Here is a 26,581-nt window from a genome sequence, read left to right as displayed (position 1 = left end):
ACTAATAAGAGAGATCAGAGCCTACCAGTGAGTTCTTTAACAGCTGTGCCCAGTGGTAACTGAGTATATAACTCCATTTGATTAGTTTAATTAGGGTAATTGAGATGCAAAATTTTGTTTTTGGCACAGATACATTAACTGCACTGGGCATTCAGAAATAGCTTATTAAAGTTAAATAAAATGGATTCTTTAACAGCTTAAATTTTGCTATTGCAAATGTCAGTGTGCTAGTAGAGTTTAAAGCCTTCTGCTATGCTTACTGCCTGGGCAAAATTCCTGGGAAGTACTGGCTAAGCAAGAACAGCAAGGCAAAGCCCCTTCCATGTACTCACTGAGTCTGTAAGATAGTTATTGGTTGACAAACATTTTTTAAAGCCCCGGATGCAGAACATAATTTTCTGGTGTTTTGAAAATGTAGCTGAGAGGAGATGTAACCAATATGCAAACTTGGCTGAAGACAGCCTGTCCTGGCCCCTGTCGTCACTGATTTATTTTTAACAGCCCCAAGCTCTCTGTCGTTTTTGTGTTCCTCCTTTACATGCAGTTGAATGGCACCTGATTGTGCAACATTGCAGTCAGTGGGAAGTTCCCCATTGGCTCCTTCTATTTCCATCTTTTGAGCACACAAATTCTCATTCCTATTTTATAAAAGAGTTATGCAACACAACGGCTGGCCCAAGGTCAGGAAGTGCTTCAGGGAGTGAAGCAGAAGAGTCTCGGTGTTCCCCTGCTCCCTTCACGTCGCTGTACAAGCCCTGGCTGACCTGCACCACTTCCACATGTGTTCCTTTGCAGAAGTTATGGAGCAGGGCATAGTTTTTGCTGCAGCTTTTTTCATGCATGCCCCTTCCAGCAAAGAAGCCTGGCTTCTGCGTCTTGTTAATCCCCACCAGCTGCCTGAGCAACGAGCAGGTGTCTGTGTACAAGGCTCTGATGGCAGGCCAGGGTAAAGGTTTGGTTTTGTTTCCCTTCCATAGCACAGGTAAAACGCCAGCCAGCTATCAGACCCCCATGGGTTACTGAGAGCACTTCTGCGGACTAAGAAAATTATTCTTCTCTGATAGAAAGTGCTTTCCTGTTGGAAATGCACCACGTAATTCATAAGTCTCTTTAGAGTGTTAAAAAAAATGCATAAAGGTGCAGCAGAGCTTATGGCTTGCCCAAGAATTATGATGCCTGCACATAAAGCAGAAAAGTTCAGGTTTTACTAAGCTTTGTAATGTAATCTGTAAACAATTTGGTTTCCTATCACAGTTTGTTATGCAAGTAGTGAGACTAACACACGACATCAGAACCCAATATAAAGCTGGCGTAAGGCATCGCATCCTGGTCAGTATAAATAACCCATTGATCTTCGGAAGGTTCATGCAATATTTTCTTGCCTTTGGGCATTTTGCTGTCTGAGACTAATGGCTCTTGACAGATGTCTTTTTTTTTTTTTTCCTAGTTCCATGTAGAATAAATCGTTTAAATAGCAAAAATATTTTCAAAGCACTTGTTTTATATTTTAAGGCAAACAGCAAATATGAGTAGATTTTAATTTTTGTGCTGGTATCTGTGAGATTACAGTCTTGTTGTGGGAAGATAACACCCAAGTGATTTGTGTACCTGCTAGAATACCTGAGCCTCTAACTGCTATGTGACATTTGAGCAGCTGCAGCACAGTTCTGCCTCTCCTAACTTTCCCAACTGATTTCCTTTTGCAGAAAGGGAAGGTCTCAGGATGTGTCTGTAGGCAGGGCTTATGTTATAAGGGCTCTGCAGTCAATGTATATGTGTTTCCAGGTAGCTGGAATGGGTGTGGGACTCTTTTTATCTATTTAGTGATGACCTAAGAAGGCCAGTTAATGGGGAGAAAGTCATGGAGTTCTGGAAATTCCATTTCCCACTCCCCCTATTTTCCTTTTTTTTTCCCCCTTCTCATTTTTACATGAAGTAGTCATTCCACAGGAAGATATGAAGTTAACAGTAGGCTAATACATGAAAGGCTGGGTTTAAAATAATGAGTTTCTGGTAGTTCCTAATTCTCTTACCCTGCAGAAGGAAAAGGATGATCTATTGCCCTAGGAAATGCAGAGCAATAGGGAGACACAGCTGAGCATACAGATTGCTGTAGGGCGAAAGGGGCAGCATGGTGAAGGCAGAGACTGCAGGAATGTGCAGAACAAAATCACAGAAAAAGAACATGTTTCTTTCAGCTAGGATGGGAAGCTGGCCCAAGCAATTTTTTTCTCCTTGCGCTGTGCTGCAGAGTTGTGGTAGGAGACTTTAGGAAATGAGAGACCTTGCCTGTGCAGGCCACTGGCACAGCTTGACATCCAGGATGTACAGGGACATCCTGGCATCCAGGGAGGTGAAAAGTCTTTCCCAGCATTATACGCAAGGGAGCACAAGCTCAGCCTGCCACGCTGGGCTAGAAATCTGAAATCCCAGCAGGCACAGCATGCAAGTTGTGGTGAGAGGCAGGAGACTGTGAGAAGCAGAAGAAGATAAGAAATCTCTGGGGTTTGGGCTATTACAACAGGAAGCACGAAACAGATTGTTGGTGTCTTCAAGAACTATAAAAGTTTTGAGCCAATGTCCTAGCGTGGAAATAACAGACTGGCTGGTTTGCCAACAAGATTGGGTGTGAAATGTCTGTGTGGAAAAAAGCAGCGTTGTCTGCTGTCCCTGGATGTCTGCACTTTCACATCTCTATTTATGCACCTGGAACATTGGGAATGTCTTTTTGCAATGGCAAACACTTCCAGTGACTAGAAGCCTACTGCTGTACAGCATACAAATTCTACAGAGAACTAGAGGAGCATTTGGAAGTATGTTGGATGAAAAATCTTAAATTGTATGTCTTTCATTCTGGCTTAAAAATATAAAGCACCAGCTCATTGCACTGCAGAGGAAGATGGACTGTGACTGCAACTTTGGAAAACAGAGGATGACTTGAATAATTGAAGCTCTTTGCATAGGCAGGGCCAGGGCAGCCTGCTCTTAATGACTAATAACAGATGATGTGGGAGAGCTGCTCTATTCTGTGTGGGATTTTATTTAATAACACCAGTGCAGAGGAGAAGGTTAAAAAATATATGAGGGCTATTCAGAAGTTGAAAAATCTATAAAAAGATTAGGCTTCTGTTATTGTGGACTCAGATAGGACCTGAATGTACTTCCTTAGTACTAATGCGATGGATTTTATTTATTTATTTGCTTATGCTATGCCCAAGTCAACCCAATACCAAATCATGAAACAGGCAAAGGAAGAGATAGCAGCAAAATTGATGCAGGTATTGTTTTCTTTGTCTGTTCTTCCACACTATAAATCTTACCTATGAAGCTAGCCTTGCTAGGGAGTACCACACCTAGGCAGGTAATCAGCTGTCTATGCTGCATTTTTGGTTTGGTTTTGCTTTGGTTTGTGGGATGGGCATTGCATTATGTTTTGGTTTGGTTTGGTTTTGGTTTAATTTGGTTTGGTGGTGTTTTGTTTGTTTGTTTGTTTTTGGCTAAGACATGATTATTTGTTATTGTACTGTCAGACTTAGACTCTGGGCATGACTCCAAGCTGTCCTACTAAGCACAACCTTCTGGCCAGCCTAGTCACCACAACTGTCTTTAAGTCCTGTCACTGGACTTCAACACTGTGTTGTCCCACCGTGGCCTGGTCAGGCTGTGTCCCATGGGTGACTTCAGTCTTTGGTTAGCACCAAACTCATCAGAGATGGGACACAGTTTGTATGAACCTCAGCATGGGCCAGCCCAGGGCAGCTCTTGTGCTGTACTTTTAGCTTTTAGGAGCAAAAGTTAGGGAAAGGTAACACCAGCAGTCCTAGAGGTATTAGCAGTATTAGATTTTTATTTTTTTTTTAACCTTCTGGCAGGTACTGAGCAGTTTTGCTGAGTGACCTTTACAAATTCTTTATGGTTTGCAAAGTTCACTTGATGGAGAGATGATGGCTCTGCAGAATTGCCTTTTCTCCTCCCTCAGAGACCTTCGCCTCCTGGCATTTGCTCAGCACCCTGCAGAGCAGTGCTGAGAGCTCCACACCTGTGTTCCCCTTGCCTTGGGCACCCTCCTGGTCGTAGCTGGGTCATCACTTGCAGCACTCGGTGAGTCAGGTGCTGCAGCTCAGTGCCCGTGGTCAGGAGCCAGATTTCTTCACTTTTGTGAAGCACTCTATCCTAATCACATACAAAGTGCTACAGAGGGCTTTGTGTAGCCATAGTTTTGCACCCTTCTGTGGGAGTGACCGAGGTCACCCCTCCTTCACCAGCTTTGCTCTGCTGAAGCCTCCACCTCTGCCAGAAGGCACTCTGCATTTCTTTCCCTCAGCTACTAACACAATTTCCCCCAGTGAACTTCTACCTACTCCAGGAGTATGGGGGTTGAGTGTTATGATCGCTTTTTCTATGCTTTTTCGAAGTAACTCTTGCAACCCTAGTAAGATATATTTTTTTTAAATAGCACCATGTTTCAATGTCTTATAATTGCTTTTGCTGTTTTTTACGTTCTTACACCTAAGACTGTTTTTTTTCCAAAGCTTCTCAGAAAACATTTCTTCATTTTTTTCTTAAACTAAGATGAGATTTAATTGCAGCATGTGACAGTGTACTGTCACATGCATATCATGAGGTTTAAAGTTAGCTTTATAAAACACTGTTATTTCAGAATATTTAGATTGTTGAACATATTCTAAATTACTTTGTTAAATATGTAGAGTGCTTAGACAGTGAAACATAGGTGAAGACAGTAACGAGCCAGATTTGCTACTCCTTTGCACATTATATCAAAGCAAATGTGGATGCTATTAAAATATTGACAGTATCTTATAAATGATTAGTGCTAGGTTTAAATTATACTGTGAGATAATCAGGCACTGGAGAATAGCCCCAGAATCCATTCAATCTCATACTGGCAAATCAAGGCCTGATCAAAGACTGCTTTTCCTGCATTGTCAAGAGCATTTAAACACCTCTCCTTTGGTGAACTAATCTTGCAACATGCACACTTAGAAAAATGCTTCTAAAGTACATTCGTCAGATGAAATATGGCTTCACTTCTGCTTGTGTTTCAAAATATATGCACATGCAGTATTTTTGAAAGTTTAAAAAACATTGTTTTAGTGCACTGGATTTCATAGCAGTAATTTGATGTTATGTGATTTTATGGCTTTTTTTTTTTCCTTCTTTTTTCTCTTTTTTTTTTCTTCTTCAGTTTAAAAGATCTAATCCAAAGTGAAGATGTGAAACCCAAGCTGCAGTACATCATGAATAACCCCTCCTTTTCTATGGTAACAGTTCAAAGTGAAGATAGTGGAATAACCTGGGAAACCAGCTCGAGCAGATGTTCTACTCCCTGGACCTCAGAAACTAGTACAACTTCTGATCTTTACAGTATGGAAAGTTCACCAGTAGGTTCTCCTCCAGGAAAAGTTATCTTTATCATGGATGAAGGTAAAATTGTTAGGAAAAGGAAGCGTAAACCTTCAAATAGGGTGCCATTGCCTACAACTCTCAAAGGAGGCCAGGGCAACAAAAAACGTGACTCTTCTGGAATGCAGAGACAAGAACCAAGAACTGTTCTAGGAGATGTGCAAGGCTCAGTGCTAAATGTTGAACAGATGGAAACACGAGATACAGATGAGGAAATGTTGGATGACAAAGAAGATCTGGAGAATATTGCAGAAGAACCAGTAAAACGTGCTCCAATAAGATCCATATTTAGAGAAAGCAGACTGAGAAAAGTAGGACCGATCCTTGGAGGACCAGTAAAAGCTAGAATTCAGCTGTTCAACTCCATTTTTGGAGGAACTGGGCCAGCCCCTGAAACACTAGAGAAAACTAGAATCCAAAGAAAGAGCTCAGTTTCAGGAGATTCTGAACAGTTCCTAGATACATCAGTAAAAGAAAGATTGCATCAGTTCAGTTCATTTTCGGAAGCAACGCATCCAAAACCTTTCCAGAGGATAAACAGAAATCTTGAAACACCATCAGAAAGAAGAAGGAATCAAAGGCAGCAATCTGCAACATATCCAAGTCAAAGCTATTCTTCAGCAACACATCTTGAAAAGCAACGTACTAATAAAGATGATATTTCACTTAAAAATATTAAACCGACTAAAATGAAAGATACACCAAGCAAATCTTCAAGCTCTGCTGAAAAAACAACTCTTCAGCATAAAGAAAGAACAGACAGACAGTCTCTACTGGAGACTCCAGATGAGGTACCAGGACAGTCAGTGAAGTCCTGCCCTCCTGAAGAAGCAAGGAAGCAGCAAAGTTTCTCCTATTCACCGGTGGCCAAGATGGCAATAACAGAGCAGTCGACATCCATTGCATTAGAGTCTGATGACAAATCAGAGAAACAAGTGCTGATTCCTTCAGCTGAAACTGCAGAAAAGAAAACAGAGCAATCACTGCTGACAGCATCAGATCTTCTGGATGAATCAAAGGAGCAGAAAACCCAGGCCAGTTCAGCACCACAGCCTGATTCAGCAGATAGACAAAGCACTGAACCTGTTTTGCCTACAGCATCAGCATCAGAACATCCTGAGAAGGAAATACAGAAGTCAGCAGTTCAGTCTTACTTACCTAGTGCTCCATCAGCTAAATTCAGATATTCCACTCTATCTGAAACAAGACAGGAGGATATTATTCCTCAGTCATCGGAGAGTGCACAATCAGAGTCAGAACATGTGCCTTTACCACATTCTGTAGATGAAACAGAGAAGCAAGAAACTGAGAGTCACTCGTCGGCAACTGCACAGTCAAAAACTGATCTTTCAGGTCCATTGGATTCCATTAAAAAAATGGAGAGTCAAAGGACCCCAATACCAGAAATGCAAAATGTTCACTTACAGAAGCAAACAGAGTCAGAACAAGACTTCTCCACTCAGATAACAGAGGATGAAGGAGTTAAACTAAAATCACATATTCCTGAAAAGATAGATTCCAAATATCTTGGCATTTCCTATGCTGTTCACACAGAAAAACAAGAAACCCAGAAAAGTTCAGTTGTGAGTAAAGCAGTAGATATGGATCACCCTGTTGTTTCCACTGAAGTAAACAATCAAGCAGAGAGTGCACAAATGGAGATGGAGAATCCAGACATCTCATACTCCAGTGAACAAATGCTGGAATCAGAGAGCATAAAACTGGAAACAGAGCATCCAGGCTTTTCTTATTCCAAGGATGACACAGAAGAACTGGAGAGTGCACAGCTGGAGATGGAGCAGCCAGATATCTCTATTTCCAGGGAAGAAACAGAGGAAATGGAGAGTGCACAACATAAGACAGAGCATCCAGATTTTTCATATTCCAGAGAAGAAATGGAGGAACCAGAGAGTGCACAGCTGGAGATGGAGCAGCCAGATTTTTCATATTCCAGGGAAGAAACAGAGGAATTAGAGGGTGCACAGCTGGAGATGGAACAGCCAGACTCCTCTCTTTCCAAAGAAGACACAGAAGAACCAGAGAGTGCACAACATAAAATGGAGCATCCAGATTTTTCATATTCCCAAGAAGAAATAGTGGAATCAGAGAGTGAACAGCAGGAAGATGAGCAGCCATATATTTCATATTCCAGAGAAGAAACTGAGGAATTGGAAAGTGCACAGCTAGAGACGGAGCAGCCAGACATCTCTCTTTCCAAGGAAGACACAGAAGAATCAGAGAGTGCACAACATAAGACAGATCATCCAGGTTTTTCATATTCCCAGGAAGAAATGCTGGAATCAGAGAGTACACAGCTGGAGACAGAGTACCCAGGTCTTTCTTATGCCAGGGAAGAAATGGTGGAATCAGGGAGTGCACAGCTGGAGATGGAGCAGCCAGACTTCTCTTTTTCCAGGGAAGAAACAGAAGAATTGGAGAATGTTCAATATAAGAAGGAACAGCCAGACTTTTCATATTCCAGAGAAGAAATGGTGGGATCAGAGAGTGCACAGCTGGAGCATCCAGACTTTTCATTTTCCAGGGAAGACACAGAGGAATTGGAGAGTGCACAGTTGGAGATGGAGCAGCCAGGCTTCTCTTTTTCCAGCGAAGAAACAGAAGAATTGGAGAATGCTCAACATAAGATGGAACAGCCAGACTTTTCATATTCCAGAGAAGAAATGGTGGAATCAGGGAGTGCACAGCTGGAGCATCCAGACTTTTCATTTTCCAGGGAAGACACAGAGGAATTGGAGAGTGCACAGTTGGAGATGGAGCAGCCAGGCTTCTCTTTTTCCAGCGAAGAAACAAAAGAATTGGAGAATGCTCAACATAAGATGGAACAGCCAGACTTTTCATATTCCAGAGAAGAAATGGTGGAATCAGGGAGTGCACAGCTGGAGCATCCAGACTTTTCATTTTCCAGGGAAGACACAGAGGAATTGGAGAGTGCACAGTTGGAGATGGAGCAGCCAGGCTTCTCTTTTTCCAGCGAAGAAACAAAAGAATTGGAGAATGCTCAACATAAGATGGAACAGCCAGACTTTTCATATTCCAGAGAAGAAATGGTGGAATCAGGGAGTGCACAGCTGGAGCATCCAGACCTTTCATTTTCCAGAGAAGAAACAGAGGAATCAGAGAGTGCACAACTGGAGACAGAACATCAGGACTTTTCCTTTTACAAGGAAGAAACAGAAAGGCCAAAACCTGTTCCTATTGAACTAGAACACCCAGAGTCTTACTACCCTGAAGAAGCAGAGCAAGAAACAACAGCAAAACTTGAGCTGGAACCTTCAGATTTATCGTGTTTGAGGGGAGAAGCAGAGAAAGAAAACTCTACAGAATTTGACTCAGTACATCCAGATATATACGATTCTACTGGAGGAGCTGAGAAGCAGCAAATGGGGCATCTGAAAAAAGGGCATTCAGATTTACCATATCCCATGGATAAAACAAAGCATCAAGCATTGGCACAAGTAGATTTGGACAGTTCTCTTTCCTCACATTTTGGTGACAAAGGAGAACAGCTGCAGCCTGTACAGCAGGATTCACAACTTGGAGGTAAACTGTACTCACTTGGCAAGGCAGTACAAGGAGAAGCTACTCAACTTGCTCAGTCAGAGCATCCAATTGTGTCATATTCTACTACAAAAGAACAGCAGCATAAAACTTCACAGCTGAGGACAGAAGGGGCAGATACTTCATATTCCACTGACAAAACAGAACAGGAATTATTGCAACCAAGGCTGAAACATGCAGATGTCCCATATTCCCAGGGAGAAGCAGCACTGGAAGCTGTCCACAAAGACTTAGAAGGTCCAGGGTGGCCAAGTTCCATTAGGGAAGGAGAGCAAAATGAAAATGTACTACCCTCAGAAAACAGGGGCCTGTCATTCACCACTGGAGAAATAGTGCAAGAAGGAATAGATTCGGGATCATTATACTCCTCATGTTCAATTGACAGACCAAATTCTGGGGAAATGGCACAGCTGGAGCAGAAGGATTTATTTCCTTCCTATTCTACTTCTGACAGTAAACAACAGGGAACATCACCACTGGGTTTGGCCCAGTCAGATACATCTTATTCCTTTGGAAAAATGGAACAAGAAGAGACAGAACACAGAGAGCTGGAAGAGCTGGAAGAAGCCCAACCAAAAGCTACACAAATGGAATTGCAGCATTCAGATTTGTCAGAAACCTGGGGGAAAGCAGATTCACAAGACATAGACCAAATGGATTTGGCACAGCAAGAAACAGCTCAGCCAGAGTTAGCATGTCCTCTGCCATATACTTTCAGTGAACAAATGCAAGAAATGCAAATGAAGCCAGCATACCCAGAACAGGCATTTTATGTAAGTACAGGCATGCAGGAGGAGGTGACACAATGCAAATCAAAGCAACCACTTCTTTCATGTTTTACTGGGAAAATGGAACAAGATGAAGTAACACATCCAGAGCTGGAGCAAACATTGTTGCCCTCTTCCAGTGGAAAAGAGTCTCCACTGGAAATGGAAGTGAGTTCAGAATATCCAGATTTGTCATATTCCTCTCACAGACCTAAACAACAAGAAAAGTTTAAACATCCAACTTTGCCATTTAGTTCGAAGCAACAAGAAACTGCACCACTGGTGATGGAACATCCAGATTTTTCATGTACCACGGCTGAAGTGAAATCATATGATGCCATACAGCAGGATTCAGAACATCCAGAGAAGCTACACTCCATGGGAGAAATGCAACAAGAATCAGAGTATTTAGATTCTCCAGAAACCCTGAGTGGAGCACAAGATGAAGCCATGGAGGTGGAATCTAAATACACAAATTTGTCACGTTCTGTTGGTGAAGAAAAACAGCAAGAAACCTTACAATTGGACTCAAAACATCCAGATATATCACTTTCCTTTGGTGAATCTGCAGAACAATCAACTCAAGAGTTTGAGTCAAAATGTAAAGATTTGCCTAAAGTGGCCAGAAAAAGAGCTTTACCAGGAATTGCACAAATCGACACAAAACATCCAGGTTTGACGTATTCCCTCAGCAAAGTTGAGAAGCCAGAAATTGCACAATCAGAAGTGAGACAAACTGACTTGTCACATTTCACCAATGAGGCAAACAAACCAGAAGCAATACTTTTGGATCAGAAACACAGAAAAATTTCTGTTGACAGAGAAAAGCATCAGCAAACCCCAAAACAACAGTTACAGCAAGAAAAGCTTTCATATTCTCCTGGCAACATAGAACAATTAAAATGTGCTCAAGAGGACTTGGAACAATCAGGTGTATCATTTCCCACTGACAGGCCAGTTGACAAAATGACCTTGCCAGGGACAGAACATGTTGATGTGATACATCCTCTGGATAAATCAGAGGTGCAACTAGAATCAGAGCAAGTGGGTTTAATTTGCTCCCTTGGAAAACCTGAACAGAAAATGGTTCAGTCAGAAGTGGATATTTCACATTTGGCCCATTCTGTGGGCCAACGAGAATGTTCAGTAGAACAAGAAGAAACAGCAGAGCCAGGGCAGGGACATCCTGACTTGCTTTATTCAGTTTTCAAAGAAGGAGAACTGAAAACTACAGAGTTGAAACCTGAACATCCTAGTCTATCATGCTCCCTCAGCAAAGTAGAAGAAATAACACAACTGGAAGTGGAACAATTTGATGTGTTGCATGTCCATGACAAAACAGAGCAACATCCACCTGCTCAGCTGGAGCTGGGCCGCAGAGTCTTGGCATCCCGTGCTGACAAAGTGGGACGGCGAGACATGGCACATACAGACTTGGTACACCCTGATGAGGTGCAGCCTGTCGGCAGAACAGAGCATCCACCACCTGCAAAAGAGAAGCAAGGAGTTCCATGTGCATCACCTGACAGTGGAAAAGAAAAACAAAAAGGAATCGCAAAACCAGAGCTGGAGCATCCTGATTTATCATATTCCATTGATAAAACACAGCCAGAAAAAAATACACAACTGGGGATAGGAAAACCAGACTTATCATCTTGGCCTGGCAAAACAGAGCAAGCACAAGCTGCTCAAGAGGAGCAGTCAAGCTTCTTCCATTCTTTCAAACAAGGAGAGAAAGCAAAGCCAGAACTGGGACATTCACAGTTATTTTATTCCGTTAGTGAGGCAGAACAAGAAACGCCACATAAGAAATCAATTCATTCAGACTTATCTGGTGGCAGATTAGAACACCATGAAGTTATACAGCCAGAGACAGAAATAATGGATTTATCATGCTCAGTTGGTGAAACACAGCACACTCAAATTGCCAAGCTGGATTTGGAATGTCCAGATTTATCACATTCCACTGGTGCTTTACAGCAACAAGAAGGAGTTCAACCAGAGCTGGAAAAGCCAGGTGATTTTTCATCATCTCTCAGCAAAGGGCAATGGGAAAGTGCAGGAATGCAGGCAGAACGCTCTAAGTTGCAGTACTCTGTTCAGAAAACAGAAGGACTGCAAAATTCACAAGCAGAATCAGAATATGCAGATTTGTCATTCTCTGTTGGCACAGCAGAATCTCATAAAGCAATACAACCAGAGTTGGAAGAACTTGATTTGTTGCATTCTACTGTCAAAACAAAGCAATCATGGGCTGCTGCACTAGACCCTGAACATCCAAATGTCTCAGATGCCATGGCCAAAGTACTACAGCCTGATTTGTCCTCTTCCATTAGCAAAGACAAGCAAAGTGCACAACTGGATTTCAAACAGGAAAGGGAAAGCCATACATTGCACCCAGAGGAAGAAGCACGACTAAACTTAGAACAGCCAACATTGTCAAGTAGAACAGTGGAGCAACCAGAAAGGGCCTCAGTGGTAGGGGAGTTCCTGGACGTCTTGCATTCCTTTAGCAAAAAAGAGCAGCAAGAAATGGCAAAACAAGAGTTGGAGCATTCAGGTTTATCATACTCTACTGATAAAACACAGAGAAAAGAAACACCACAGCTTGTGTTAGGACAAGCAGATTTATCATCTTGCCCTGGCAAGACAGAGCAAGCACAAACTGTTCAAGTGGAAACAGAACATCAGGACTTGCTACATTCACCTGGTAAAACACAGCAGCAAGGAACAGCACGACCAGAGGTTGAACATCCAGGTTTGTCACGTTCTGTTGCCAAAGTAGAGCAGCCACAGGCTATGCAATGGGAATCAGAGCAGACTGTAACACCCCATCCCATTGTAAAAACAGAGCAACATGGAGTGACACATCCAGAGCAGGAACTTCCCAGTTTACCATATTCCGTTTGCAAACCAGTGTCACAAGAAAGGACAAAACTAGACATAGGACACCAAGATTTAACATATGCCCTTGGTAAAACAGATGAAATACAAACTGTGCGAGGTGAACTGGAACACAGAACTTCGCAGTATTCTTCCGGCAAAACAGAACAAGAAATGATGTTGTCAGAGTTGCAACATAAACAGCTATCTTATCCAGTTAGAGAAATAGAAGAGGAAGCTACACATCAGAAATCAAACTATACAGATTTGTCACATTCCATTGGCCAAAAAGAGCACCATGGAATAGTACAACCAGAACTGGAAGAAATGGATTTATCCTATACAAGTGACAGGTCAGAAATCTCACAACCAGCCCAAATAGTACTGCAACAGCCAGAGGTTTTGGATTCTTTTGGCAAACTGGAGGAAAAAGTGATGTCCCAGCCTTCCATTTTGCACTCACATGGTGAAGAAAAGCAGGAACTAACTTCACAGTTAGACTCAATGCAGCCAGGTGTATCACATCTGCTTGGTAAAACAGAAATACAGGAAACTGCAGAAGAAGGGTTTGTGCCTTCTGATCTTTCATATTCTATGGGAAAAGCAGACCAGTTGCAAAGAGAACAAATGAAATTAAAATGTCCAGAGTTGTCATATTCTCTTGGCAAACTAGAAACTCATGGAGTGAAACCATCGAGTTTAATGTACTCCTATGGCAAAGCAGAGCAGCCGCAGGCTGCCCAGATGGAACATCCAGAGACACCATACTTCATGGGTGAAACAGAGCAAAAGGATGGGGCCCATCCTGAAGAGCAGTGTGTTAATTTGCAGTACTCTGTTGTTGAAGCAGAGCAACCAGAAACACCTTCTGTACTTTATACCCTTGGCAGGACTGGGGAGCAGGAAACTGCACAACCAAAATTTGAACAACCTTTTTCAACCTCTACTGAACAAGCAGAAAAGCATGAAATGCATGTATTGAGAGCAGGACATTCAGAGAAGGGGGACACTGGGACTACTTCATCTCTAACTACTCAGTGGGAAACTGAACAAGATTTATCCTTTTCCGCTGAGGAAGCAGCAAGCCCAAAAATTCAACCCTATTCATCTCCTACTGAAAAATCCGTGTCTATTCCTCTGGGTGTTTCACGTTCTGTTTCTAAAACAAAAATGGAAAGAAGTCCAAAGTCTTCACCTGTAGCTGGAGGCATGTCCCCTGAGCACTTAGATTTATCTCACACCCATTATAAAACAGAGCAGTCAGAAACTGCACAGCCTGTGTCAAGTTTCTTCTCTGCAAGAAAAGAAGCAGAGAATACAAGAATTCATCCACATTTGCATATGGCTGCATATTCAGAAGCTGAACATATAATTACATCTGAAGCAGAGAGAGAACAGGCTCCACATTACTTCCACACAACTAAACAATTAGAATCTGAGCCATTAAATGCATCATATTCTACAGATAAAACAGAAACTGTACAAGGTCAAGAGTATTTAACCGTACCTTCAAAACTGGAGACTGAACCTTCAGTTCCATTTTATTCAGTTGATGAAACATGTCAGCAAGAAATTCCACCTTATTCAAAACCTACCTCTGAGTATTTGGTTGCCAAGTGCTCCCTAGCTGAACACGAAAGGCAGAGCATGCTGCTGGTTACTCCCCAGTCTGCACAATCAGAGAGTAGATATGTAATTCCACCACATGATGAAACAGAATTGCAAAAAGATCAGCTATATTCACCTAAAACAGCAAGCTTGAATATAGCACAGATGGGGGATAAGTCCCTGCTGCACACACAAGAACAAGACGAGCAAAACCTCACAGAATACTTGTCATCAGAGCAGCTAAGAAGTCACCCCACATTCACTGCCAACCAGGATAAGCAAGAAATACAACCTGATGTGCAGAAGGTGCCATCATTGATGAACACAGAGTCAAAGGTGACTGCTGTAGCAGACCAGCAACCAATATCCTCAGATTCATTTGTTCCTTTTCATACTTCATCTGAAAAGTCAGTATCTGTGTCTTTCACTGGTGATAAAGAGAAAAAAAATATTTCATTATCTCTATCTAAAATAGTAGGTACATCTGGAAACCAAACAAAAAAAGAAGAGGAAAGACATGGAATGCAACCCTATTTGGCAGAGCAGAAGTATACATCCTTAGAGCAAATGGGAGCTGTTTCACCGGATCTTGTTTATGAAACTGTGACACACAAAATTCAGCATTCTTCTGGTGAACAGGACAGACTCTCTTCAGCAGAGTCAAAGTCTGTCTGCTCTAATTCTGATGAAAAGCCAAGTACAGACATTCCATCTTTTGATTTGGCTAGCTGGCTGGCAGAAGAGGTGAAAGCTCGTTCAATTCATCCTATTCGAGCTACAGAAGTAGACAAGCAAGGAATTCAACTTTCTCTGAAGGGAACTTCTGGCTTTGGATCAAAACAATTCCCAGCTGGAAGTTGTGCAGAACTTACAGTTCATGGCACTGCCGTCAATAAAGGAGATACATTTAGAGTTTCTGATTCAGTGTCCAGTGAAATTTCCCACAGAGTACCCTCAGAAACTGGTCACAGAATGCAAAGACATGATTTACTGTCTCCAAGAGCAGATAATCCAGGTCCAGAAAAAGTTCCAAAGAGTGAAACTAAGTTTGGAAACCCTACAGAAAGGGAAGCAGTGCAACATCCACAGGTAGACAAAATGTCTAAAGTGCCCGAACATTACGTGACAAGAGAAGAGGAAGAAATGGAACAAGCGAGTGCTGTAGAAGACACTCAGCATGAGCCAGAACCTACTGAACAAAAAGATCTATTTAATATAATTTCAGAAGGTTATGAAATACTCAATATTCATGCTCCTACACATATTTCTTCTGTTGATCAAGAAGAAAGTAAACACATGCCAGATAAACTAGAATACTTGGAAACAAATCCTTCATTTAAAAGAAAATTAGCTCATGATAGTCGTAGTGCCTTAGCTTCTGGAACAACCACAGAAATTTCAGACAGGTCAATGTTGGGAAAGCCAGAAACCCATGAACAAAAAGAATTGGTCAAGAATGATGAGACTGAGGAAACTGAAGAAACACAAAAGGAAAGTCCATTGTTGCCAGAAAGCAATACTGATGTGATATTGGATCCTGATAATGGTATGGCTGATATGGATTACTTTGAAAAGTACACCTTGATTGATGACAAATCCCCAGTTAAGCCACATTTTGAAAGACTGAGTTCATCATTTCCTGAGACAGAAGATCCTAATGAACCTGTGGAACAAGCCGCATCTTTTAAAGAAAGCACAGAGGCAGATACTTTGGAAGAGGAGTTTTCCCTGCTTGAGGATCTGGATGAAGTCTTTTATGGTACTGCAAAAGGAGAAAGCAAAATGCAGGCCTATGCAGCAGCTCCAGAATCTTTACCTCCGCAGAAATCAATTGACATTAGCAGTAAAAGAGTTACAAATATAGAAGATGAACGGAAGTCACCAGGAACCCCACTATTTGATTCAGAAGAAGGAGTGCTAGAACGATCTCTGTTTTTTCCAACATCAGTTGCTGCTGTTAACCCAGAGCTTCTAGAAGAGCCACCTGCTTTGTCATTTTTGTACAAGGATCTCTATGCAGAAGCAGTAGGAGAAAAAACAAAGGGTGAGACTCCGTCTGATGAGGAGAGTGGAAATTCTAATGCATCTTTTCCTAGTAGAAATTCGGACACAGATGATGGAACAGGAATATATTTTGAAAAATACATTCTTAAAGATGAAATTCCAGGGAAGGTCTTAGATCATCAGGAGGATCAGATACCAGAGGATGAGTCTTTTAGTGGAGGAATTTCAGTTCAGAGTTACGAGGACAAGTACAAGTATAGCTCTGCTGGTGTTTTAGGAACTGAGATTCTGCCAGAAAGGGGTGTTGTGGAGACAGAGAAAGTCCAGGTTGATAGTGACATTAAAGCAACAATTTGTAAACCAATGCATGCCATTCCTTTTGGAAGAGAAGCAGTTCTTTCAGGTGCTAGAAGTGATACTACTGAACAAAGAGAAGAAGAAAATGTACCTGTAGAAACAACTGAGGAATTGCCAGAGCAAATGAGTCAAGAGTATAGCCAAATAATCGATTCTCAGGGAGCTGCCCATCCGGAAGCTGGCAATAAGCGGGAAGAACAGCACAAAGTAACAGCAGTTCCTCAAATGGAAAAATATATCCCGTATATCAGAACTCCTGTTGAAGACAGTGAAGATGATCAGTATACCCAGGAAAATATCTCATGTGTTCCTACCGTTCAGCAAAGAGAGAAGACAGATTTGCAAAGAGAGGAGCAGCAGCACCCTGATGCTTATGAAGATCTTGCTGAGTCAATGGACTATGATGTGATTACACAAGAAGAACTGTTACAAGATGAAATATCATCTGAATTCACACATGAGGAGCTATTATTTGAAGACAGGGATTCTTTTGAGCATGTTGGGGATAGTTATGAATTTGTTAATGAACCAGAGCAAAGAACACCTGTTGAACTTGAAGATTCAGGCTTTGTGGTGATGTATCCTGAAAAATCAATGGCAAACATTCCTCAAGTTGAGAGTCCACAAAGAGAATTAAAGAAAGCGCAAACAGACACATATTGTTACCACTGCAAATGTCCAATATCTGCTATTGACAAGCTTTTTGGAGAACACAAAGACCATGAGGTCACAACACTAGATGATGCTGCAACCAAGATGAAGGTAAGAATTAATTTGTATGTGGAAGGAGATACTGAACCTAATTTCTGTAGGCCTCTTGTGTAGTCAGTGGAAAGGCCCAGAGAGCAGCCCGGAGACTGTAACAATATCTATAAAATAATAGTTATTCCTAAACACGAGAGGTCTTGAAGGGGGAATATCCTATCATTAAGATATTCTGTGGAGTCCTGGGCTTTCTAAGCTGATCTTATTTATTCAGCAGTTTGGATGACTATGTTTATACATAGCTGTTACCAGATTTTCCTTCTTCTAGTCTTCTTGTCTGTGCATGTTCATCTGTTTTGTACATGTAGAGTAAGAAATGAGAAGATGTTTCTGTAAAGAGAATTTTAGTAAGAGCAGCTCATTTCATTTGACGAGGTACAGAAACCTCAATATGCAGGGACTACCATCATCATAAAATGTTCTCCTTTCCAGTTATGTGTGTTGCTGCTTGGATATGTTAGACTAGTTACAGAGTTTGTGCTGTAAATTTTTATTGAACCCTCCTTCCTCATTTTCTGTTCAGTTCATGTTCATTACCTCAGTATCATTTTAGTTATACCACAGGTAAGTTTTGCAATTCCTACTTCTTCCCACTATTTCTAAGCTGTACTACTGGAAAAGACAGATAGAAATGTGTCCCGTTTCAAAATAGTACACCTTTGCTATCAACACTAGAGAAAATGCTGGGGTTTTTGTGGAAGCTCATTTGTTACTTAATTGCAGTTCTGCTTGTGAAGACTGCATGCATGTGATGTTTCACTTTTCCTGTATCAGATTTTTATATATAAATATACAGATGTTCCTTTCTTGTTTAGCAGCAATTTAATGCCACTCCAGTGTCTGAAATGTGAAGTCTCTTTTCTAGCAAAGGTTCAGTTGTCCATAATTCAGATTTAGTGAAATTTCCTTAAAATTTCAGAAGGGTTCATATTGCTGGTATTTCTGTTATTTTTATGTATATAAGAAAGAGAAATTAAAAGCAGGGGAGTAATGTGCCAGTTTCAAATATCAGCATTTGCAAACTATCTCCGTGGCATGTAGGTGTACATGTACGACAGCAGTGTTGCTTTTTATATATGGCCATTCATGCTTGACTTAGAAGTGATAATTAGCCACCAATAATTCAGTAATAAAGTCACAGACCACAGCGATCCCTCAAATGTACCTACACTGCAGCAAGTCAAGCCATAAATAAATGTCCCATGATATCACTCCCTGGCTGTGCAGGATGGACATGAAGCCAGTATTAATTCTGGCCACAAATCAGGCCTGGCTTCACATGATTTCTAGTACTCAGGGCTCAGGTTACCTTGAGATGGTGTTTGTATGTTTCTTGTTACTTCTGTATAATTACTGAGAAGACATTAAAATAGCAAAATGCTGTTTGCCTGAATTTTAACTGTAGGGACATAACTTCACAATAAAAGAAATGAGCTATGAATGGCACCTGTCAGATTTTATAAGTTATCTTGACAAACAGAACTTTGCCTCTGAATATTGGTGACTGGCCCTAAATATTTATGAAGTTAACTTTTGGTTTTACTGTCCTAAGTGCATTTATAGTTAGTTTATATTAACTAATATGCTACTTTTCAAGCAGATATGGCTGTAGAAGTTTGCTATAATAGGAAGCTGTTACCAAAGAATGTTAATTTTCCTTTTAGATCTATTCCAGCTAATCACAACTACGGATTTCTAAAAATTGTAAATTTTACCTGAGCACTCTTCCAGCTTGCTCTCAAGAAAGGTCAAGAAGCACTAAGACAAAAGTTCTGAATTGTCTCTGGTGCCTGTTGTCTCTTGGACTGCTTTTCTTTGCACACATAATTCAATCAGTGATTTTGATAGATTCTGGTTAAGAGACAATATCTTCAAATTTCTAGTTTTAAAAATATTGCAGTGTTACCCTGTGTCTTAAAATCAATCTGCTAGCCTCATAGTTACCTGCCATATTTTCCTTCTTATGGGCTTTATCTCCTTAAGGAGCTTCTCCTTGAAGCTCAGAGCGCTCTCTGTTTCTAGCAAAGCTACAGTAGAATTCGTAGTGCCCAACAACTTGTAGAGAACTCACCACCTTGTTGAACTGAGATCACTTTTTTTTTTTTTTTTTTTTTTTTTTTTTTTTCATTTGGAAACAGTTTTGTGGCTGTTCCAGTTGCTATATCTGTGCTTGTAGTCAGGGAGATGCCTGAACTTAATTTAGCCATTGTTCCATTATGGCAAAACAAAATATTCATCTCAACTATGCTCTACATGAAAACAACATACTTAATCTCTGAAACTTTAAATTTCAGGATCAGTTAGGTGAATTGCTAAAAGCACTGGAAGAAAAGTCAATGAAGATTGAAGAGTTTGTGAGTGATATTGAATCCCTATTTAACTCTGTTGAGGTAAGTCCAGTGTTTTTTCTTACTAGTTCTTTCCCTCTACAAAATTGCTTCTAAATTATGTTTGCCTTTTTTGTTGTTGTTGTTGTGTCATTTTTTTTTTCTGCTAAAATGGGCTGTTTCTCCAGTCCTCAAACTTACTTCTCCTGCAGGAAAGAGTTACTTTAAGGGAGTCAAAATACTGCTTATTAAATACTTCATTGGGAAATGGAATATGTGACTATCAAGCACTGGAGGAAAAAGTTTCCTTAATTTTGGTTATGCTTATAAAAAGCTCGCACTGTGTCTATATTTAGAGTCCTGTGTTGAATACCTAAAGGAGTTGCCCAGTGCCTGTAAGTTCTTAAGCCTTGAGAACTGTATTAATTTCAGTTAAAAATATGGATTTTTAGCTATTTTGTAATCAGACTACCCATCTCTATGCTTAAGTATAAAAGTTTAATTTTAAACATTCACAGTAAAAAAATAAAATAAAATAAAATAAAATAAAATAAAATAAAATAAAATAAAATAAAATAAAATAAAATAAAATAAAATAAGTACCATTGTTTTAAGTGTATTTCTCTAGTATAATTTCTCCCAGATGAGCTTGCTTACAGAAATAACGTTCTCTTACTGTCAGGATGCCAGAAGGAGTCTGGTGGATGGATCGTGTATTTCTGTGTATTCATTAACTGTTGTAATTTTAGTCTGCAGATCAATTTACATTTGTTTTCATTTGTCAGGAAAATTGTAAGAAAAATGCAGAGTTATTGGAAAGGCAGAATGAAGAGATGCTTAAGAAAGTGGTAGCACAATATGATGAGAAATCAGAGAACTTTGAAGAAGTGAAGAAGATGAAAATGGAATACCTGTATGAGCAGATGGTTAACTACCAGCAAACTGTTGATTCAGCAAAGGAAACTTTGGAGACAACAGTAAAGGAAATGGAAGAACTTGATGGATTTGTTTTCCTAAATGTAAGTATAAATGGCATTCATACCATAGCTTTTATGATTGTAGTTAGGAAAGCACTTACACAGTGCCGAGGCTGAGAATGAGTTATTTATCTTCCATTTTTCTAAGATCACTAAATTCTGCAAGCTCAGTTATTCCACTCTGAAACTGCCAGATCAGTTGTTTTTGTCATGTGAACACTCAGAGAGAATTGCAAAGATGATGCATAGGATGAAAACATGCCTTATGCCATTAAAAGAGTTCTATCTATTTTGTTTTGTGAGGAGAAAGCTGAGAGACGTCTCAATAATTAATCTAGAATTATTCACTGAGGAATAATAACTGTCACAGTAAAAGATACATTACTATTTGAAAGAAAGGTGGAAAAACAAAGCATAATTGAAAGTTACCCAAGCTGTAAGTAGAGTGGGTTCTTTTGGTGGTTTTGGTTTGTGTTTTTATGACAAGACACTAGGAAAAGTTATGTACTCAGATTGGCTGTGATAAAAATTCAGAATGGATTAGGTTTAGAAATGTGAACATGACATTCATGTCTGTAATGGTCCTTTTTGGATTTTAAAAACTTTGTGAATCTGTATGACTTGAGTTACCTGGCTGATACAGTTATCAGCTGGTCTCAGAGAGTCCAGCAGGTTAATTGTTAATGGCCTGGGTCCTCCAAGACTGTTCTTGTGTTGCAAGAATTGCCCACAGGTCAGCTGTGGCATTTTCTCCTCTACAGAAGTGTATCATGGGGTGAGATTTCTGGGACAACAGTCTTTAGCTGTTACAGAATTAGCCAATAGTTTGGAAGTTGCAGAAACTATTCTGGGAAGCAAAAAAAAAAAAATGAAAAATTCGAATTACTGTTTGAAGACTGATCATTCACGCAAAGTAAGACAGCTTCCTGAGTAGAAGCTCCCAGTCCACATAGCTGTTATAGAAATGGTGGAACGATACCTGGCTTTCCTCATTCTGAGTTGCCCAGTGACTTAATATCCTGTAACTGAGTCAGTCCCTTGGGAAATAGGCTACTTTGGGACGGGCGAGAAATGTATTTTATCTTCTTGAACTTTGCAAGGTACTGGATTAGTCCTTTGGCAAAAAGAAAACTTTGAAATTCTTTTGTAGGATGCGTAACTATTTCCTACAACCCTCAAGGTTTTAACTAGATATGATCATAAAAGATCCCCTAGTCCTTACTGTTAGTGATATAGGACAGGAACTTCTCTTTCTCTAAGACAGGAGATGTTAGCTGAAGATTCACTAAATATGAGAGAAACTCTTCCTCTGTGGGTACAAATCTCACCCAGCTTCTGGCAATCAGAAGCTATGAAGGAGATTTCATCCAGAATTCATATTTAAGTGTTATAAATGTAAAAGTGATTTCCTTCTGCAATAGCCTTCATTTAGAACAGTATTTGGCTGTACCCTGGTCTTTATAGCTAGATATTGAATGCTGAGTCCTCAGGAGTTTTAAACCAGATACAGACTCTAACAGCCTGCTGAGCAAGAGCTTTGAAGTGAAATATTGTTAAGGAAACAAATTCTCTGCAGGTGTGAATGAGCAGCATCCCAGCCAATATCAAGTCAATAAAGCTGTGTGTATTTATCTCTGAGGCGAGTACCAGAACTGCTAGATGAGTGGCTCTACAGCATTCTCAGGGTTTTGAAAACTGCTAATACGTTTCTTTCTTTCTTTCCTTAGTCATCTAAAGAATTGAATAAAAGGTATATGAAGTATGGGTTAAGTGCACTGTAGTGAATAGTAGGCATTGCCTGCTGGATGCTTCATTTACTAATTACATTGCTAATATTAGTAGTAACTTTTATAAACCTTGCAAATAATGAAATTAAGAAAAGATGTTTTATACTTGTTGCTTTTATTCACTGTTTTTGTGGTGTTTTGCAGAAGTTCTGTGATTTATCAGTTAAGCACAGTTTTAAAATATCAACTTAATTTTAAATCTCTACAGAGGCTTTTTAAGCACGTTCCTTGTAGTTATTACTACATACACATATAATAGAAACCATTCTGTCTATGCTCACATTTCTTAACATCATTATTATGTATTTTTGTTTACTAGTCTAGTTTGGTATTACATGATCTCTGAAAGGTTATAATGCAAATTATCACTCATATGTCTGGGGTTGATGGGCTGTATTTGTGAACAAAACTCCAGAAGAAATAAAAAAAGAGACTAAGTAACAGTTTTATCTACATTTTCCATCATTGCTCTTTCCAAAGTTTACCAGGAGACTACAAAGCCAGGCTGTCCTGTCTCCTCATCAACACCATCTGATTCAGGACGTGTCTAAGGGGTCATGCCTTATCACAGCTGCATCATGGCCCACCTGCAGAAACCAATAAATGCATACATAGCAAATAATTCTCTGCCATGTGTGATTTCCCCAAGGGAATAATTTTGATTACACCCATCCTTCATGAGGGAAATGTTCAATTTGCCCAAAAGTTCATATTCACCCTATAAATCTTCCAAGGTGAACTATGAATATTTAGACAGGCTGTCTCCAGGATTCTCCTATGCAAGCCCACAAAACAAGGAAAATTCCTCTTTGCCTGTGCATTTTCAAAAACCAATGACTTTGCCCAAGGGGCTGGGGCACTGTGTGGTGCAAACCTACCCTTGTCAGTGCTGCCTCAGTCATGACAGTGATGCATGTGCTGACATGGGTTGCTGGACTGAGATGTAAAAATGACACAAAGGTTCCAGTTCATAGTCAAATTACAACCCCAGGAGAATTGTCTGATGAGTATGTGCCAAACATCCCTTCACAGTTTCCATTAATTTGCAAAATGAGGGTTATTAATTTGGACTCGCCTGTTGTATAGCAAAATGTGACAGTCTGCCTGTAGGTGTTTTTTTTTCAAGGCTTTCTGTATACTTAGTTTTTATTTCTTAACTTACATGCTAAACCTAAAGTTGATTCTGTTTTGTGCATGGGTTTGGTTATTACTTTATCAGTTTATTTGATAATACCTGACTTACTAAAAAGATTAAGAACAAGCCTGTATCACAATGCATGCTCTTCTAAAGAAAATATATTTTATATTTGTTGTGCTTTGTGAAAATTATGCATAATTAACTACTTCAGTGACTGAAAAAAAAAGCAGGAAAGAAAGGTAAAATTCGGTTGCTTTGAAAAAATAATCTTTCATACCCTTGAAGCAGCTTCTGCCTCAAAGTTAAAAATATGTGTGTGGTGGTTTTTTTTTGTTTTTTTTTTTGTTTTTTTTGTTTTGGTTTTTTTTTTTTTTTTTCCTATAATGAACTCAGCAAATATGGACTAATTAGGTGGAATCTGTATTTCTTCTTTTTTTTTTTTTGTTTTTTTTTGTTGTTGTTGTTGTTCTGCTTGCCACAAGCAGCTGCTTTACGTTATGTCTCCAGAGTCAGCTGCTGTAGTTTAGCTCTGATGTTTGTAACCTTTAAAGGCAGTGTGTAACCAAGCCCAAACCCCTGGGTTCTTGGGAGTCTTGCTGTGAACTTCAAATCCTTGTGTTCTCACGGATCAAGTGTAGACAGATTGTGTTTGTTCTCACCACACTCCTTATCTGAAATCTCAGTATGCTCTAAATGTTCAAAATCAGGAAAACAGCTTCTCCTTGCATGCTGTCCTCAAGTTCATGGGAAATATTTAGGGAAGCGCATGTTGCATGTGCTTTGCTTCTGGCCCTTGCAAGTTATGTGACACCAGAAGGGATTTACACAGCTGTTTTCTTCCACATAGGTTACTTTCTGCAATGGATACTACTCTCTCTTTAGAAAAGGTGCCCAGTGCTTTTTCACTGTTTGAGCACTACGCGGACAGTCCAGGAAAAAGCAACCAGCACTCTTTAAAACAAGTGGCTGGTAAGACTCTCTGAATATTATCTTAAAACTAACAAAAGCTAACATTTTGGCAATGCTTTCTAAATTTTGGGAAGCTAAAAACAGTATCTATTTGAGAAGTATGAATTTGCAAACCATATAATTAGCAATCAGAGTTGAATATAAAATGAAGTCTAATTGTGCACAAGTGTTTGGCTTATAGCAGGGCATTAAGATGAGCAGAGGGAAAAGTGCTAAAAAGGGGGATTCTTGCATTCTTGCCTTGTTTAAAATATCAGTATCTCAGACTAGCAGCAGATCTTTTATCTGTAAGTCTCCTGAGGCTAAAGAAGTTTCTGTTCCCTTGCAGGCAGGGACAGAACAGTCAATCAAATGATCTCCTGAGACTGCTTCTTCCAACTGGGGGTAGCCCCAGCAGTGCTGGTGGGGGGGAGGGGGAGAGCAGGGGGATGGCTGAAGACCCTGGGTTTGTGCCATGTGAATGAAACCACCTTGAAACCCCTCTGTATAGGGGGATGTGATGGAGCTGGGTGTAGCTAGTGATGACTGTAGCTGGAAACAGTCTCTACTGAGGACAGTCGCAAAAATTGCATGTGATGAAGAGATTTATTTATCTCTATCTCATATTGCATACACTGTAAAAAGCCTGCCTGTGGGTGCTTTCTGCTCTGCCTGTACACATACCTATAGAAATTATCTGGTTCTGGTCAGCATTCAAGGAAGATCCATGTTCCTCATAATGGGGTCTTGGTCCAGCGTAGCCTTCTCAAGAGGAGGTTTTTTTCTGGGCTCTTACACCTCACTGTCATGATTTTTGTGACCTCTCATACACCGTCACATGCACCGCTGCCATCATAGTCACTCTCTGGCTATTCAGGTGGTGCCTCTCTCTCTGGCAGTGCAGCCAGAGCACACATTTCCATTAGGTGCTTTGTTCTCTTGCTGGGTTATCAGGTGGGACACTGGCAAAGTGCTGTCTTGTGCAGACTTTCCTGTTGTTATCTCAGCCTTATTTCTTTAAGAAATTACATGAAAAGATCTTTTTTTTTTTTTTTTTCTTTTTTTTTAAACCTGCATTTAGCAGGTGTTCACTTAGTACTGTAAATGTGCTATCTATTGCAGTTTAGTTCCTAGACTCCCTGTCACAGTCCCCTGTGTGCAACCATGCTTTCTTCCTAGGTTGCTACCTACTGGCAAGGTCATACAGGAGAACAGACCTAATTTTTACATGCTGTGTTTCCTTTTCCCACAAGTCACTCCAACATGTTTTTCCCCAGACTGCTGAGATCTGCTTTTCAGTTTTGTATGCATTAGCTACCATGTTTACTGAACACCAAATGGCTCCAGACTAGGTTTGCTTTTACCAAGTGGAAATGACTGTCAGATAGCAACCACCCTTCAAGGCTCTTCATCTTATATGCTTTCTACTCTTTTTTTTCTTTTCTTTTCTTTCTTTTTCCCCTTTTTTTTCTAGAATACACAGTTTTCACTCTTCACTTCCACTACAAAGTATTTCAGTGGCTATTGTGATTTTTACTTTGGTGAGCAGTAGGACAAATATATATATAGTTTTTCAACACTGTGCCCTTCCTGAAGGAAAATGAAGGTAAATACCTACATGAAATCAATTTTGAATTTAAAACTTTGAGTACATAATTTATCAAATACTGAAGGCAAATGCCAGACACTCTCAGAATTTGTTTTGACTGAAGCCATTTGATGAAAAATATGTGAATTTTCTGTTTCTCCAATCAACATATTTTTCCTTCACAAGTAATAGTCTTTCACTGAACAATTTCACAGAACTTTATTTTCATTGCTTCAAAAGCATCTTTCCTTCAAAACACCCTCCATTTCCAAATTTTCCACATCCACTAATGGAAAGTCCTTTTCTCTCAAATTCTTCCTACTTTCATGTAAACCACCCATTAACAAATGTGTAAGCATAAAGAAAACCTTGCAGTATGCCCTTGGTCACACTGGAACAAATGCTCTGTCAGAAGGAGTTAAGTCATTT

The 26,581-nt window shown here is 40.1% G+C and overlaps 1 protein-coding gene across 2 annotated transcripts in view; it reads left to right on the top strand.

Annotated features, from left to right (window-relative positions):
• Positions 1-26,581, top strand: part of CMYA5 (cardiomyopathy associated 5) — a 46,442-nt gene that overhangs the window by 1,903 nt on the left and 17,958 nt on the right. Inside the window, exons 2-6 of one of the 2 annotated variants that reach the window (XM_068666137.1) lie at positions 5,207-17,384; positions 19,682-19,777; positions 20,500-20,733; positions 22,419-22,441; positions 24,464-24,585. In XM_068666137.1, the coding sequence (XP_068522238.1) occupies positions 5,207-17,384; positions 19,682-19,777; positions 20,500-20,733; positions 22,419-22,441; positions 24,464-24,585 (12,653 nt within the window). The remainder of the gene's footprint in view (positions 1-5,206; positions 17,385-19,681; positions 19,778-20,499; positions 20,734-22,418; positions 22,442-24,463; positions 24,586-26,581) is intronic. The other variant, XR_011091046.1, reaches the window with a different exon arrangement.

Source organism: Anas acuta, chromosome Z, assembly GCF_963932015.1.
Source record: "Anas acuta chromosome Z, bAnaAcu1.1, whole genome shotgun sequence".
NCBI lineage: Eukaryota > Metazoa > Chordata > Aves > Anseriformes > Anatidae > Anas > Anas acuta.
This window is presented reverse-complemented; position numbering and strand designations above follow the sequence as displayed.